Source organism: Zonotrichia leucophrys, chromosome Z (genome assembly GCF_028769735.1).
Source record: "Zonotrichia leucophrys gambelii isolate GWCS_2022_RI chromosome Z, RI_Zleu_2.0, whole genome shotgun sequence".
Lineage (NCBI taxonomy): Eukaryota > Metazoa > Chordata > Aves > Passeriformes > Passerellidae > Zonotrichia > Zonotrichia leucophrys.
Window position 1 is genome coordinate 29,259,014 of NC_088200.1, and position 16,287 is coordinate 29,275,300.

Sequence of the window (16,287 nt, forward strand, 5' to 3'; positions counted from 1 at the left end):
GGCAGCCGGGGCCGTGCGAGCAGCTGCTGCGGAGCCCTGCCCCGCTAGTGCCGGCGGCGGGCGTGGGGCGTTCTGGCCTTCGGAATTACAGGAAAAAGCGTTATTTGTGCTCTGCCGGGCAACTTCCCATTTTGTCCGTCCCTTCGCGGTCGCGGGGAGGCAGAGGCCCCTGTTAAAACAAGCGTAGCTGAGGTAAGTGAAAAAGATGCTTTCAGCAGAGGGGTCTCTGCTCGCGTTCATTTATATGAAGTGTGGGAGAGTGTGAAACTCTTCCCCGGACTGTTACTCGCGTGGATCTCTAGCAGTGAAGCTTGCTTGCGTTCGCATCTCTCCAGGCGTTCGTCCGAGACTTGGGGCAGGACTTGCTTCTGTGTCTCTTCGGGCCGAAAAGATTCTTTTAGTTTCTTTCTTTCAAGTCCGTGAGATAGTAAGAATTGAAACTTTGTTTATCTCATTTGTCTCAGTTTGTAAAGAATGCAATGCAGATGTTTGGCAGTGGTTTTCCTTGTGTGTGTAATGGTTAAGAGTCAGTTCTCAAAATGATTGCCGTGTATGTAATCAAAGGAAGGAAAAGCTGTTACTTAATTGCTCTCTGCTTAATTTGTACTCACAGATTTTCTCGAAGTGGTGAATCAGATCTAAATGTACTGGCCCCAGGTTTCTTCAATGTTTGCAATTTCTGCCTTCTGAGAAAAATATTTTTGTAATGTGTTTGTGTACATATCCATAATGAATATCATCTCCATGCCCTCGTGCTTACACTGGGGGAGTGTCACTTGCCTTCTTACTTGTAATGGACTGCATGACTTGTCTTTTGGGAAAGGACGGTCTGGAGCACAAGTCCTGTGAGAAGGAGCTGGGGGTGTTTTTCCTGGAGAAAGGGAGGCTCAGGGATGGCCTTATCACTCTCTGCAACTGCCTGAAAGGAGGTGCTGCGATGAGGGTCAGTCTCTTCTCCCAGGCTATAAACAACAGACAAGGAAATTGCTGCAAGTTGCACCAGGAAAGGTTTAGATTGGATATTAGGAAGTCTTTCTTGTCAGAAAAAGTTGTCAAGCCCTGGAACAGGCTGCCTGGCAAAGTGGTGGAGTCGTTGTCCCTGGGGGTATTTAAAAGGCTTGTAGATGTGGTGCTTGGGAACATGGGCTAGCGCTGGACTTGGCAGTGGTGTGTTAATGGTTGCACTTGATGGTTTTCTGGAACCAAAATGATTCTATGATTGTCTAAAATAGTTGAAATGCAGCTTCTGGACTCTATCTGTGAATTAAGAAACTGATTGGGCAAGAGGATGTTTTTGTGCTTGAAGGAAGCTTTGTGTATTGGGCGGAAGAATGGAGTGGTCAGTTCAGATTTTTCTGTCAGAGGCTAATCTGTAACAAAACAGGTCTCAAAAGGGGAAAAAGGGAGAAAGAAGTTTTGGGCTTATATCATAGAGGTTGCAGTATTGAAGATTAAAGATCTTGATTTTTCTATAACAGTCGTTTAAACCTGAGGATTTTTGCATGATTTGGTGCTTGTAGGGGGCATTTTCAATCCAAAAATTCCATATTAGGAGAAGTTAAAACATAAATTAGGAGAAGTTAAAACATAAATGTGTTTAGTAGTGTTTCAAGCCTGATTCTCACTACTATGCCATATTTTGCCTTGCAGTTTTGACTAAGATACAAAAGTATTGTTAATAAAGTTTACAGCATAGATAGTAAAGAAAAGCCGGATATATAACCCTTAGGAGTTGATCTGAAGCAGCAGGGTTATGGTGCTGCAATGAATCTGAGTTTTAATGTTTTCTAAAATAACATGATCAACTATCTTTTTCAGATATTTAATATATAACATATACGGACAGGTACATTTCAAGGTCATGGTCATATTTTTTGAGTGTGAAGAAAGTATGAAAGTGAAGTTTTGTGCTTATTTTGTTCTCTTGCCTTCTCATGTCTGTGGAGCATAGGTATTACCTGCACTGTGTTCTGTGTTCTTCTACTTGCAGCACTGCAGTACTACAGGGATTATAACTATATTATGCATTTTGAGGCTGTAGCTGATTCCATAACAGTCCAGAAACATATTTGCTTTCTTCCAAAAGATGTTTTATTAACATTATTTAAGTAGGTGTGTGTTTTACATCTAATTCCACTCTTAGTTTGAAAGGCAAGACTGGTGAGGGTAAACTAATGCTCTGAAGCAGTAGAGTGATTCTTCCTTATGATTTTCTGACAGGTGTACTTTACAGATTGAAGCCACCTGAATCTGTCAAATGCAAAAGATTTCGATCTGGCTACCCTCTTTTCAGTGAGAGCTCTATGTTTCTTTAGAGTTCAGTGCATGGATCCTCCTACCCTGCCCATCCATTTTGCTCACCTAGTTGCTTGCCACACCAGAGACAGCTTGTTCTCCACCAACACACAGGAGCATGGAGGCAACCATTGTCTAATAACATCTTACTTGCTGAAACATCTGATGCAAAATCATCTCTCAAAGTAGACCCTTGCAGCCCAAATAGGCTTTGTAGTCACACAGACAATGAGCCAAAGGAGGTTTGCTCCAAGACCAGTGCTGTACAGGAACTCTCTTTAAACCTTAGCTTGTCTGTTTTTTCTTCATCAGTGAAAAAAGAACAGGAGAGGATAGTGCCTGAAAGCAAAATTACGTCAGGTAATATAACCAACATTTAGTTCTAGTGATCCTGATAGCCTGACCTTTCTTTTAGTGAGCATTGGCAAATTGGATGAAATCATATAGTTAAAATTTAAAAAGTGACCCATATGTAAAGATAAAGAAAGTAAATCTTGTTTTGTGTTTGTAACTTAAGGCATAAAAATTCTCTTTCTTTTATGAGGTACAATGCATTGATTAGTAGAGGAACACCTGTTTTGAGGCTCTTTTATCTATCTGAGCATTTTATACCTTAAGATTTATATAAAGGCTTATTTGTTAGGGTTGTTCAGAGAATAATGAATTATATTCTATTTTTACCAATTAGTACCAAGCTCATGCGGTTAAAAGTTTTATTTAAATTCCAATGTAACAGTATTTTGTATTATAATGTATGAATATTCAGTGTGCTGTTTTATAAGAAAGAAAAGGCTTTCTCTGAAGATGTTTTGCATCTGTAACTCCAGGATATACTAAGCAAAATAACTGTTATCAGCAGTTATTAGCAAAACTGACTTTTCCTGGTAACTGTGTCCTTCAGAATTTTGGAACAAATGTATCTTATCCTTTTGTGCCTGCATTGGCTATTTAGAGACTGAAAGAGGAAAAATGGTTTTCCTGCTTTTCAGTTTCCAGTTAGTTTGAAGTTTTTAAATTGACGTCGTTTTACATTATGATGATTTTTTTATATTTTTTCTTTTTTTTCTTTTTTTTTTTTTTTTTTTTTTGATGTTACTGTGTTTTTTGAACAAGTTTCTGTGGTCAACAGTTGATACAGCATTTCCAGAGCCTCACCATGTGGGTCCTTCAGATATGTCTGTAAGTTTAGTAGTTTTCTGAATAGATATGCAGTGTTTGAATTTATAAATTGTGTTAGTAGATTATGATATACCATTAAGTTTTCTGGTAGGCCATCATAATTTAAAATACATATAGGTTTATTTTCCAGAAGAAAGTGCACCTAACACCTGTTTCAATCGAGTTCTATTTAAAGGTAAATGTTTGACTGCTATTCATCCTGCCCAGAGGTTCAGCTGACTATTTTTGGCTCAGTTAAAGACTGTGGATTATGGAATCAGTGTGCCCAGGATCTTTCATCACAGTATCTGTCTTTTTTCTCATGATGGGCTTGTCAGCGCATAGGTCATAGGGGTTAAAAAGTTGAAAATACCCATTAGCTGTCCCTTGAGTTTACTGCTTCTTCTATTATGTTCACATGTCATTGTCTTCTCTGACCAATGTAGGAAACCCTGTTTTCCTCTTCAGATGCTCACTGGTGCTCACCTTTGCTGCAGTCCTGACCGATCATGAATCTGAGGCACCCTGTTACCAAAAAGGATGCTGAAGTACATATTTGAATAATTTTCCTGAATGTCCTCTTTCTCTCTAGAATTTGTATAAGTGCTGATGGATTTGAATCTTGGAGTTCTGAAAACTCATGGTTATTGCTTTTCCAGGTGCATTTTGCAGAACACTGCAGCTGAGTGGCCCAGTGGACTAGAGCAGAGGCTTAGGCTCCTGTCTTTCAGCATTTTCTGGCTGTAGATAGGGCAAGGTCTGTCTCTCCATGTGGCAGCCACCATGGGAGAGCTGTAGCAATGGATGGTAAAGACTAAAAAAAAGGAGGAGTGTCTATTCAGCTTCTTCCTTCATAGTTGTTAGAAGAGTGTCAAACTTCGTAGGGAAGAATTCCCTGTCACATATCAGCAAAGATGTTAAAAATTCTTGAATGACTGGAACAAAGAACAGTGCTGCATGGTGCCGCATCCACTTGGCAGCTGGTTGCTAATGAGGTTCCCTAGAGCTCAGTACTGGGGCCTCATCCTGTTCAGAATCCTTATTGCAGATCCTCACAAGGGGATCCAAGGGCACGCTCAGTCAGTTTGCAGGTGAAACCAAGTTGGGCAGGAGTTGATCTGCTGGAGGGCAGGAAGGCTCTGCAGAGGGATCTGGGCAGGCTGGATCATGGCTGAGGCCAGTGGTGTGAGGTTCCACAAGGCCCAGTGCTGGGTCCTGCCCTTGGGTCACAACAACCCCAGGCAGCTCCACAGGCTGGGGCAGAGTGGCTGGAAAGGAGCTGGGGGTGCTGGTGAGAGCAGCTGAACATGAGCCAGGCTGTGCCCAGGGGGCCAAGAAGGCCAATGGCATCCTGGCCTGGATCAGCAATGCTGTGGCCAGCAGGGCCAGGGCAGGGATTGTCCCCCTGTGCTGGGCACTGCGCACCTTGTGTCCATGGATATGTTGCAAGGATGAGAAAGATTAGGCCCTCTTCAAAAGGAAATGGGAGACATGGATACCCTGGGCGAAGAGAAGGCTGAGGTTCTCAACAATCTCTGTGCCTCAGTCTTAAACAGCAGAGTTCCAGCCATGTCAATCAAGTCAAGAGGCAAATGCAGAGACTGGGAGAATGAAAACCCTAAACCCACTGTAGGAGAGGATCAAGTCTGAGACCATCTAAGGAGTCTGAATGTGCACAAATCCATGGGATCCTATAAGATTCATCTGTGGGTCCTGAGGGGAGGATGGCAGAAAGAAGCTCCTAAAGCATTGTACATAATTTTTGAAAAATTGTGGCTGTCAAATGAAGTCTCTGATGACTGAAAAGAGGAACTATAACACCCATTTTAAGAAAGGGGAATGCAGAAACCCCATAGAACTACAGAGCATCTTTCCTCTGTGCTAGGAAAGATCATGGAGCAGATTCTCCTGGAAACTGTGCTAAGGCACATGGAAAACAAGCAGGTGTTTGGGGACAACCAACATGGCTTTACTAAGGGCAAACCATGCCTGGCAAATTTGATGGCCTTCTCTGATAGGGTGCTACAGCTTTGGTGGACAAGGGCAGAACAACTCCCATTGTCTACCTGAATTTAAGCAAAGAATTTGACAGTCCCGCTTGCCATCTTTGTCTCTTTGTTGGAGACTTTTGATGGATGGACCACTCAGTGGGGAAAGAATTGGCTGGATAGCCACACACAAAGAGTTGTGCTCAATAGCTCCTTGTCCACATGGAGACCAGTGAGAACTGGTGTCCCTCAGGGGTGGGTCCTGGGGCTGATACTGTCCCACACCTTTGTCAGGGACGTGGACTGTGGGATCCAGGGCAGTCTCAGCAAGTTTGCTGCTGACACTGAGCTGGGTGGGGCTGTCCACACAGGGGAGGGCAGGGATGGCATCCACAGGGACCTGGACAGGCTTGAGAGGTGGGACCCTGCAAACCTCAGGGAGCTCAGCAAGGCCAAGGGCAAGGTCCTGCACCTGCATTGGGCAATCCCAGGCACACCCACAGGCTGGGCAGAGAAGTGATCGAGAGCAGCCCTGTGGGGAGGGACTTGGGGGTAGTGGCTGGTGAAAAACTCACCATGAGCCAGCAGTGAGCGCTCCCAGCCCAGAAAGCCATGGGAATCCTGGGCTGCATCCAAAGCAGCACTGGCCAGCAGATGAGAGGAGTTCTACCCCTCTGCTCTGCTCTGCTGAGAGCCCACCTGCAGCACTGCATCCAGCTCTGGGTTCCCAGCACGATGACAAGGAGTTGTTAGAACAAGTCCAGAGGAGGGCCAGGAGGTTGGTGAGGGCTGGAGCACCCCTGCTATGAGGATGGCTGAGCAAGCTGGGGCTTCTCAGCCTGGGGAAGAGAGGATTGTGTGGGGACCTCAGAGACACCTTCCAGTACCTGAAAGGGCCTACAGGGAAGCTGGAGAGGGATTCTCTGACAGGAACTGGAGTGACAGGGCAAAATACACACCTGAAAGGAGGGAAATTTAGATTAGATACTAGGAAGAAAATCTTTACTGTGAGGGTGGTGAAATACTGGAACAAGTTTGCTCAGGGAAGTTGTGGATGCCCCATTCCTGGAAGTGTTTGAGGCCATGTTGGATAAGGCTTTGAGCAACGAGGTCTAATGGGAGGTGTCCCTGAACATGGAAGGGAGGGTTAGGATTATATGGTCTTTAAGATCCCTTCCAACCCTTAGCATTCTGTGATTCAATGACTCCATGACACGCTGTCTTTACATTTATAGATATTCTTTATTCTTGGTGTAACATGTACACTGTATACCAGAGGCATGTAGTTCATGTAGTTGAAAGCAATCCTAGAATAAGATCTGAAGGGAAAAAAGTTTCGTGTCCTGAAATGGGGAAGAAGGGCAATTAATAAATTAATAAATGGTCTTAAATGCAATATGGGGAAAAGTCTTGCTTTGATGAATCAATTTTTTCATCACTTGAAGAAGGCAGCTTTTATAGACTTTTTAAGTTAAACAGTTATACACATATGGTGAAATTTTCACTCAGGCACGTTCTTTGATCACATTTACATATACAACTCTTCAGTAAACAGCCAACGAGCTATCTTGTCACATATCATTTATCAGTGTCCTGACAAGCACATAAGATTTGAGCAGCACTGTAACCTGCTAAGTCGCTACCTTGGTTTCTGGCAAGTAGTAACTGTCATGCCATATAAACAGCTGCTAATTGATACTGGACAAAGTAGAAGCAGGAGGACTGAACAAAATAACCAGCTCACATCTGGGAAAAGTCATGGAGGTCTCTCTCCCCAGTTATCTCCTCTGTTTCACTGACTCAAATTCCTTACATTTGCTAATGTAGTACAAATACCTTTTTTCTTAGTCTTCTGCTGTTTTGGCAAGTGGAAGTGACTTATGGTATGGCTGAGTACTAGAGTAGAACTAGAAGAGGGGGAAAAGGTACCGAATGGATACAGGATGAGGAGCACCGAGTCTGGATGGAATCTTCAACTGTTTAAGCATTCTGGTGTGCATGGGAAACTGAAATTTTTCAAAGGCTTCTAACTTGGCATTGCAGCCAGCTTGATCATGCCTGCTCATGCAGTTCTGTGCTCCACTGTGATGGGATATGTCATGTGGTATTTTCAGCTTAAGCATTATGCAAAAATGTTTTTATGGTTTGCCAATGCTTCTGAATTCCATCTCCTTTCTAAGAAAGAATGGAATTGCTGGAGCTAGTTAAAGGAATCTGATAAATTTAGTTTTTGCTTTATTCTTGGAAAGAGCTGGACTATTTTGGCTGAAATGCAGCCTCTTCTGTCTCATATCCCCTCAAAAATAGTAAATCTGCATGTAGGATATCAGCAGAAGGTTTAGCTCTTATTATGGGGAATAAACGGAGAGTTAGAGACAGGTGTGTGCCTGCAGGGCTGTGATCTTGTTGTCTCAGTGGAGATGTGGTGGGACAGTTCCTGTGGCTGGAGTGCTGGAATGGAAGGATGCCGGGTCTTTAGGAAGGGCAGGCAGGGAGATGAGGGGAAGGTGTCACCTCCTGTGTCAGTGACAGCTGGAGAGGACAGAGCCCTGCCTGGGGTGGGTGAGGAGCTGACAGACAGGGGTGGGTCAGGGTTAAAGGGAGGGAGGGGACAGGGGACATTGCACTGGAGTCTGCTATAGGCCACCTGACCAGGAGGGCTGGGCAGATGAAACTCTGCATATGAGCAACCTTGTGCTCATAAACCCTGGTGTTCATGGGGGTCTTCAACCTGCCCAGTATCTGTTGGAGGGACAACACAGCTGGGTTTAGGCAATCCAAGAGGTTTTTGGAATGTGTTGGTGGTAACTTCCTTCTCCAGGTGACAGTAGAGTTGGTGAGGAGAAGTGCTGTGATGGACTGTGTTGTCACCAACAAGGAGGGGCTGGTGGGAAGGTGAAGCTCAGGGGCAATCTTGACTGCCATGAGTATGAAATGTTGAATTTGCCTGAGGTCCTTAGGGCAGCAAGGACAATAGGCTCATAATCCCAGACTCAGGGGACCAGACTTTGGCCTCTTCAGGAACCTGCTTGGTAGAACACCATGGATAAATCTCTGGAGAGAAGAGGGACCCAAGAGAGCTGGTATTCAAGGATCATCCTCCTTAAGCTCAGGATTGATGCATTCTAACAAAGAGAAAGTTGGTCAAAAACACTGGGAAGGCTGCTTGGATGAGCTCAAACACAAAAACAAGGTCTATACAGAGTGGAAGCAGGGACAGGTAGCTTGGGAAGAATGCAAAAAGAAACCAGGGATCAGATTAGGAAAGCTTAAAATCCTGATAGAATTAAATCTGGCCAGATACATCAAGGGCAATGAGGAAAGCTTCTGGTGTTGTGCTGGAACAGAATACTTGGAACAACTGCTATGTTTTAATTGCCACATGGAATGTGTAATTCATCTTTAGTTCTTTGAGAACAAGAACATATACCCTACATGAAAAAGTAATATATTCTCTTTATGGACTGGCTTCATTTCTTGTTGGTACACATCTTGCTACTGCTGTATTTTAGGAATATGTCACTGGGCAAACTCCTCCGCATTTTTCTTTGTATCCCACATGTGCTTTTCATTTTTTTTCCTCCTGTTTTTTTACTGTCATAGCCCTAAAGTTTGTAAAGTGCTTCCCAAGACAAACTTAAAATAATATTTAAGTTGATTTCTGACAGAAACTGAGCTTAATGCATTGTTTTTACCATGTTTTTCTATTTTAGATTACTGTAAAGTTTAAATTTTTAGCAAATCCAAGAATCTTTTGTGGAAAGAACCATAGCATAGGGCATAACCCCTACTGCCTATATCCCACTTAGATCTCTGTCCAGTGACCTGGTGCACACCTGCTTTGTGGCATTATCTGAACCTGTGGGAGGAGGAGATACTTTGTTGGGACTGAAAGCTACTGGTGTGGCTGTTCTAGGGAGATAGTACTTGCCTCCCACCTGGAGCCTTCCTGATACACAGGTTTGATGGAGAGCTGAAAATTCCAGACAAACCTAATGTGAAACATGGACCCCAACTAGCTGCAAAATTCTAATGCCCAAGTGTTGCTTATGAGCATGGTAACTAGAGCTACTTGTCCAGGAAATAGGAATACTGGGCTCTAGGCCCTTGTGTGGTTAAGGGGATCTGGGACCTCTGCTTTCTACAGGCAGATCTGCTTGCTAGCCGAAGGAGTAGTGTGGGTTGCCGTTCATGGTGGCGTTGGTCCACTCTACAGACAGGTTCTTACAGACAAGTTGATGAAGTGTAGGCTGGGTGACCAGTGAAGTGAATTGAAAACTGGCTAAATAGATGGACCCACAGGGTGGTGATCAGTGGTGAAGTCCATCTGGGGGCCTGTCACTGGTGATGTACCCCAGTGGGCCATACTGGGCCCTCCAGTCATGTTCAGCATGTTCTGGATTAGAATGCTGTGGCCGAGCCTGACTTCAGTGAGGTTGCTGATGACACAAAACTGGAAGGGATGAGAAATAAGCTGGTGGGCTGAGCTGCTGTCCACAGAGACCTTGGCAAGCTGGAGAAATGGGCTGACAGGAACTTCAATAAGGAGAAGTGCCAAGTCCTTCATCTGGGGAGGTACAACCCCAGACAGCAGCACAGGGGCCTGTCCAGGTCTCCACCAGCCAGCTTTGCAGAAAATGCTCTGGTGGTCCCCAACACCCAGTAGAGCATGAGCCAGCAATGTGCCCTTGTGACAAGGAATGCTGGTTTCCTGGGCTGTGTTAGGACTGCAACCAGCAGGTCAATGATGATCCCTCTGTTCAGCACTGCTGAGCCCACACTTGGAGTATTTTGTCCCAATTCTGGATTCCTGATGTCAAGAGAGACATGGATATTGGAGAGGATTCAGGGAATGGCCTCAATGATGGTTAATGTACTGGTACATCTGCCATATGGAAGCTGGAACCATTCAGCCTGGAGAAGAGAAAGCTCAGAGGAGTCTCAGCAGTACCAAAGAGCCAGAACCCTCCCAGTGATAGGACCAGAGGCAGTGGGCACAAGCTCAAACACAGGAGGTTCCTTCTGAGCATCAGGAAATACTTTTTTTTGCTATGAGAGTGAATGAGTAGTGGAGCAGGTTACCCAGGGAGTTTGTGGACTCTCCATTAAGGGAGATCTTCAGAAGCTGTCTGGACACAGTCCTGGGGAACTGGCTGTAGGAGGCTCTTTGTAAGTTTGAATCAGATGGTCAGTAGGTGTCCCTTCCAAACAAACATTCTGTGATTCTGTAAGTGCTGATAGCAGCACTCAAGGCAAGGACAGTGTTTGATTTTTGTAATTTTTTTCATACGGAACCCTAGATTCATCTGTCCTTTTAGAAGAAATCAGTCTACTACTTTGCTTTCCTCCTTCTTAACCCAGAGTCTGAGGTTTTTTGGCTGCACAGTAGTTCAGTAGTTCTTTTCTTCAAAAAGAAAGGCAAAGAGAGGTGCCTTCCTTTGTCTTTGCAGAGTGCACTCAGGTCTGCTGCCAGGGCAAAATGGGAAAAAAACCAATATGAATTCACCCTCTTTTGGGTGAAAGGTGGCCTGGACTGATGTCCACTTCCTGAACAATTTCTTTACTAGGAGGTGATGAACAAGAGAGGCAGATAATTCCTTCTCCTGTAGGAGCCCTCATTTTCAAAAGAATTCACTGGATGAATCTGCTTAGAAAAGACTAGGCAGGCTGAATGTCATGTGAATGGAGATACATTTCTTACCAGTTACTTGCATGATCTTTGGAAGGTTAAACACTTGTGTGGATTGGATTGCCCTCAGCCGTGTTTTAGGTATGCTTATCTTTCTATTTTTTTTTCGTAAATGTGTGCAACTTGTCTTAGTAAAACTGCATCGGTCAGAAAAGTAACACTTAGACAAAGCAATACTTCACTTGGATCAAGTGAGAAAAGCTGAATAACATTATTAACTCTGACACAAATGCTAACAAAATATTAAAAGGGCATCTTCACTTTACTTCTAAAAATAAAAAACATCATTTAAATTTTTTATTTTATGACAGTGTTTTCTGCCCATACTTACTGAGAAGGAAATGTTCAGCAATTTGATTTGGATGTTTGTCCTGCTCTGCATCTCTGTAACAGGTATGTTTCTGGATTATTAGCACCTGTCTTGCCGTACGAAGTTTTTCCAAAAGATAACATTCTCCAAATGAAATTTTGAAGAGTTCTGAAATATATTGCAGCTTAGTTGTAAATGTTAGTCTTACTTGTTTAATGTATTTTTGGATATTGCAAGTATTAGTGATAAATGCATGTAAATTACATGCATAGCTGTTACTGATAGGAATGTTTTATAAAAACAGGCTTGAAGTACAAGACTTTCTTTTCTTCATTTAGGGCTATTAAAAAGTATCTGAATGGAAACTTCCTCATTATTTCTGTGAAGTTGTTGAAACATCACTCTAATGTAAAACCTATTGTAATACAGTATTTAATGTGAACTGCATTTTCAAACAGGAATGTCTGATTTGAATGACTAACTGGGCATTTTATTTGAATTCTATATAAAAAATTAATTTAATTATCTGTTCACAACAAAACAACTTACTATTTTTCTACTAGTATTTTAAGAGGAGTATGGCTATGTGATGTCTTTGATTTTGTTTTTAGATGAAAACTCCATCAGAGATGCTGACATTTTTCCTTCATCTCCTGAAATTGAAAGAGGATCCTCCCTGAAACTATCCTGTGTTCTTAGAAACAACTACACGCCACAGAGAAATGCAAGCCACATCATTTGGAAATTGAATAATGAATTGATTGCTCCAGAAAACTATAACATTGTGAATAAGACTGTATCTAATATAACCATCCATAATTTCACTTACAGCACAGCTAATGTGGAATGTTTAATGAAGTACTTGGGCAAGGAACTACCTTTGGCTCACACAGAAGTTAAATCTGGCTGTAAGTAGAAAGGCAGAAAAAATAATCTTAACTCTTTTTAACAACTTAGTATAATAATTTTACTTCTAAAACAGCTGCTTTTTGTTGTGTTACATGTATTCAAGTGTATATATACATACATATATATTTATACACATATATATTTTTTTTAAATAAAGCATGAAATTACCAGCATTCCTTACTGATACAGGTCTGTAACCTATAAAAGACCCTGAATTTTGCCTAGCTGAAGTTTTCTGTTGAGTTCCAAAGGTAGTGGGTCTGTTCCTTTGGTTATATCTTCTTTCCAGCCTAGCCAACTTCAATTTTCTCCAGAGAGGATTTCCTCTCTAATCTTCTCTTCTAAAGAAGTTATAATCCACTCTCTTATGAAGAACATTAAAATATGTATACAAATTTTATAATTTATTGAACAGATTAAGTCCAGAGTATACTAAGATATGCCTGGGGTGTCCCATTCTAATAAAGAAGCAATAAAAGCAAAACATCTGTTGAAAAATATCCAGCAAAAGATCTTGCATGTCTGCAAAGCTTAATGTGCTGTAAGATTGTTGATAAAAGATCTTTTGACAGTTCTATTAGATGGGACAGAAAAATACTGTTTTGAAAAGAGGGCTTTGTCAACCAGTTGATTTCACTGGACACAGTTTTCTTCCACTCCAATTTCTTCTAACAGTAAAGAAATTGAGCTGTAACAAGAAAGTCTTTTAGGGTGTTAAATTTTTATGGATGACTTCAGACTACAGAGATTGCAGAAGATTATTTCCTTTGTGCTATCTTGCTTATAAGATAAAGAGAGTCCAGAATTAGTGATATCATCGGGGTCACACAGATCTGTTTTCCAGGAACTTGTCTTCTGCACTCTTTAGGCTGTGCATGTTTCTCAGATTTGGATTTTTCATAGGGTAAAAAATTGGATATTCTGGGAGAGAACCAAAAGGAGTTCTGTCTGTGAGAGGATTTTTGTTTGTTTTTGTTTTGTTGTTGTTGTTGGGGTTTTTTTTTTTGTTTTTTTTTTTTTTTTTGTGCTTTTGCTGTTTTTTTGTTTACCTCTTACTTTCTGGACTCCCCTCAAACTACAGGTGTGTTGCAGAGGGGAGACGGGGTGTGTGTATGCTTAGGTGTTCAAGACAATGTATGCAGTGGTTTGATATATGATAGTTAGAATTACTGTCTTTAGGCACACTTAGTAAAGTATTTCTGAGAAATAGTTGGAGAAAATCTTGCTGTCTCCTCAGGGTAAGAAAGAATGGTTTTGATTTTTGTAATGTGAGGAGTTCTGAGGGCAGTGAGGGATGATAAAATGAAGCACTATGAAGACACTGATGTTTGCCATAATTGCTTTTTGACCAACAGAATCAGGTGTGCGTAAAGTTACTTATTTTTACTGGCTTTTTTTAACCTTTGTCACTGTAGTTCGTCCAGACGTGCCAGAAAATATTTCCTGCATTTATTTCTATGATGTTAACCTCACCTGTTCCTGGAATGCAGGAAGAGAAACAAATCTTATGACGAACTATACTCTTTACCGAAAACTGTAAGTACTGGATATACTGGGCACTGGGTTGCTGGGGTGTGGCAGCCAGTTCCCTTTCTCTCTCACCCTGACTTCTGTTTAAAGAAAACTTAAAATCATCATGGAGATTGGAGTCTTGGCGTTTGTCGGTAATTTTAATTGATTAATCCAGGGTTGGTAATTGTTGAAAATACTTGCAGTCTGATACCTTTTTAGTGTGCTGTATAAAAGAAGTAAGCCTCAACCAAAAGAAATAATTCTCAACCAATATTCAGTAGAGAAATATTTATATTTATAGCTGATATTCACTTGTTCTTTGAAGTAACATTACTAATAAGATTGAAGGTTGAGTGACCGTGGTGAATGAAGGCATTTTATGGGACAGTTTCCCAGAAACTTTCTATGTAATGAACTAACCTAATTTTGGGGGCATAAAAAAATATTGGTTCCTCATCTGCTTTAAAAAATTCCCATCAAAATTCATTAAGCCACTGCTTTACTGCAGTATTCTGCTTAACTCCAGTAGCATTTAACCTAGTGACCCTTGGAGTCATAAGGTTTCAGTCAAAAAATCCAGAGTTGTCCTTTTGGATTGCTTGTGGATTTCTATTTACAAATACAAATTAGTGGTCTCATGCTTTCCAGTGTAGAAGCACAGATACTTAGTTCTTTCAATTTCAGTTAGATTTTAAATGTTGGTTAGGAACTTGCTTTTTCATAAGTGACTGTGAAAATGGTGAAATCAGAGTTGTTCCAAGGCAGATCTCAGGTAGGATTTTGAAGGTGATAGTCCAGATTTGTCCCAGATGCACTTATCAGTCTCTCCTTTATAGTGCTGCTTCTGGTGGTGCTCTTTTTCTGCCTATCCAAGACTCCAGGTAATATTGTCTCATGAAAAGATTTCTAAAATGCCTAAAGTTTTTCTTGAGAGTGGCAATGAATTCAGACTCTGGAGGGTACTTTTTAATATTTTACTAGCGTATACTCTCTTTGTAATTTAAATGGTAGATTAGGAAAACCTTTTTAGTTTTATCTCCATTTTAGCTTTGACATTTTAAGCTTCCATCTTTTTAATGTGGAACTTTCTTACTACTTCTGGTGTTTCTATCTTTTATAACTTAGCTGCTTTTGTGAAGCAGAAGTTAAAACAGCCATTGAAAGCACATTTCAGTATTATTCCTTCCTGTATAAGCACAGACTTCTTATTAACCACAAAGTGAATTGTATTGCAGAACTGTTGGCAGCCAAATCTAAACATAAATTTTAATCCAGTGTCTCCCTAGCTGAGTAATCTCCCTAGCCTGTGACTACAAAAGCACTGGTACCAAGGGGACAGGGAAATTAGCTAAGGGTATTCGTTTGCACAAACATGTCATCTAAAAATGTTCCCTGGTGAAAAAGTCTTGCATCCTCAAAGATATATAAACAATAGCCTATATTTGTTTGAATAATTTGTTTGAATTATTCTAAGAAAATCCTTTCATTTCTAACTGCTTTTATTTTTTCTTTTTCAGGATGTCTTCTCCAGATTTAGTTAAACCCTGCCCGGCTGGAACAGAGTCGTGTTCACTTTCTTATGCTGACAATGTTTATAGCAATGATTTTTGTTTTCAAGTGGAAGCTAAAAATGTTTTGGGTGCATCCTTAACAGAGTGTGTCCCTATACCTTTGCAAAAAATAGGTAATCAAAAAAGAATCAATAAAGTTTTAATTTATGACCTTTCCATGTAAAATTCTTCCAATTGGTGTTACAGCAGTAATTTACAACAGTTTCTTGATCTTACTGTGAGGTGGTGAAAAATGATAGAGTGTTGTTTTCATGCTAGGCAACATCTAACTGCAACAATATTTCTTTAGGCTAATGTCTAATATATCCATTATAAATGACTAATTTTTAATTATTGAGAAGTAAAGGCCATATATTAAAACTTTTTGTCAAACTAATTGGTTCTTGGACTCTACTTTAATAATTCTGAGTGGTACCAAGTATCAGTGCAACTCCTCGCTGCAGTGGGTAGTGGTATTATAATTTCTCAAGTTCCACCCATCATATGCTCAGCTATTCCACATTCTGTTAAAAAAACCCACCTGTTCTATGTGCAGTAATAATTGCACACAGGATCAATAATAATATTTTGTCTGCCTCTTCTCCGTTTGTCCTGTGCTTCTCCTCTGTTCATTTTGGTGGTCTAGTTAAGCAGTTACCCTTATAATGGAATACTTTTTGCTGCAGCACTCATCATCAGTCACATCCTTTATTCTGTATTCTACTACTGTGATCTACTGTGACTCTTCATCACTTTCTACACTCTCTGTGCCAGACATGTCTTTTCTTGTTGCTAGTCCATTCTTTTTCCATTTTCTGCTTTACGCTTCTCTCCCCATCAGATAATTTCCAGCTGAATTCTTTCCTCATCTGCAGT

At 41.2% G+C, this 16,287-nt stretch overlaps 1 protein-coding gene across 2 annotated transcripts in view; it reads left to right on the forward strand.

Moving 5' to 3' along the window:
• The window catches only part of IL31RA (interleukin 31 receptor A), a 33,609-nt gene continuing 17,322 nt past the window's right edge, over positions 1-16,287 (forward strand). The window contains exons 1-6 of one of the 2 annotated variants that reach the window (XM_064735784.1): positions 1-192; positions 11,442-11,523; positions 12,052-12,348; positions 13,765-13,885; positions 14,698-14,742; positions 15,379-15,545. In XM_064735784.1, the coding sequence (XP_064591854.1) occupies positions 11,472-11,523; positions 12,052-12,348; positions 13,765-13,885; positions 14,698-14,742; positions 15,379-15,545 (682 nt within the window). In that variant the 5' untranslated portion in view covers positions 1-192; positions 11,442-11,471. The remainder of the gene's footprint in view (positions 193-11,441; positions 11,524-12,051; positions 12,349-13,764; positions 13,886-14,697; positions 14,743-15,378; positions 15,546-16,287) is intronic. The other variant, XM_064735785.1, reaches the window with a different exon arrangement.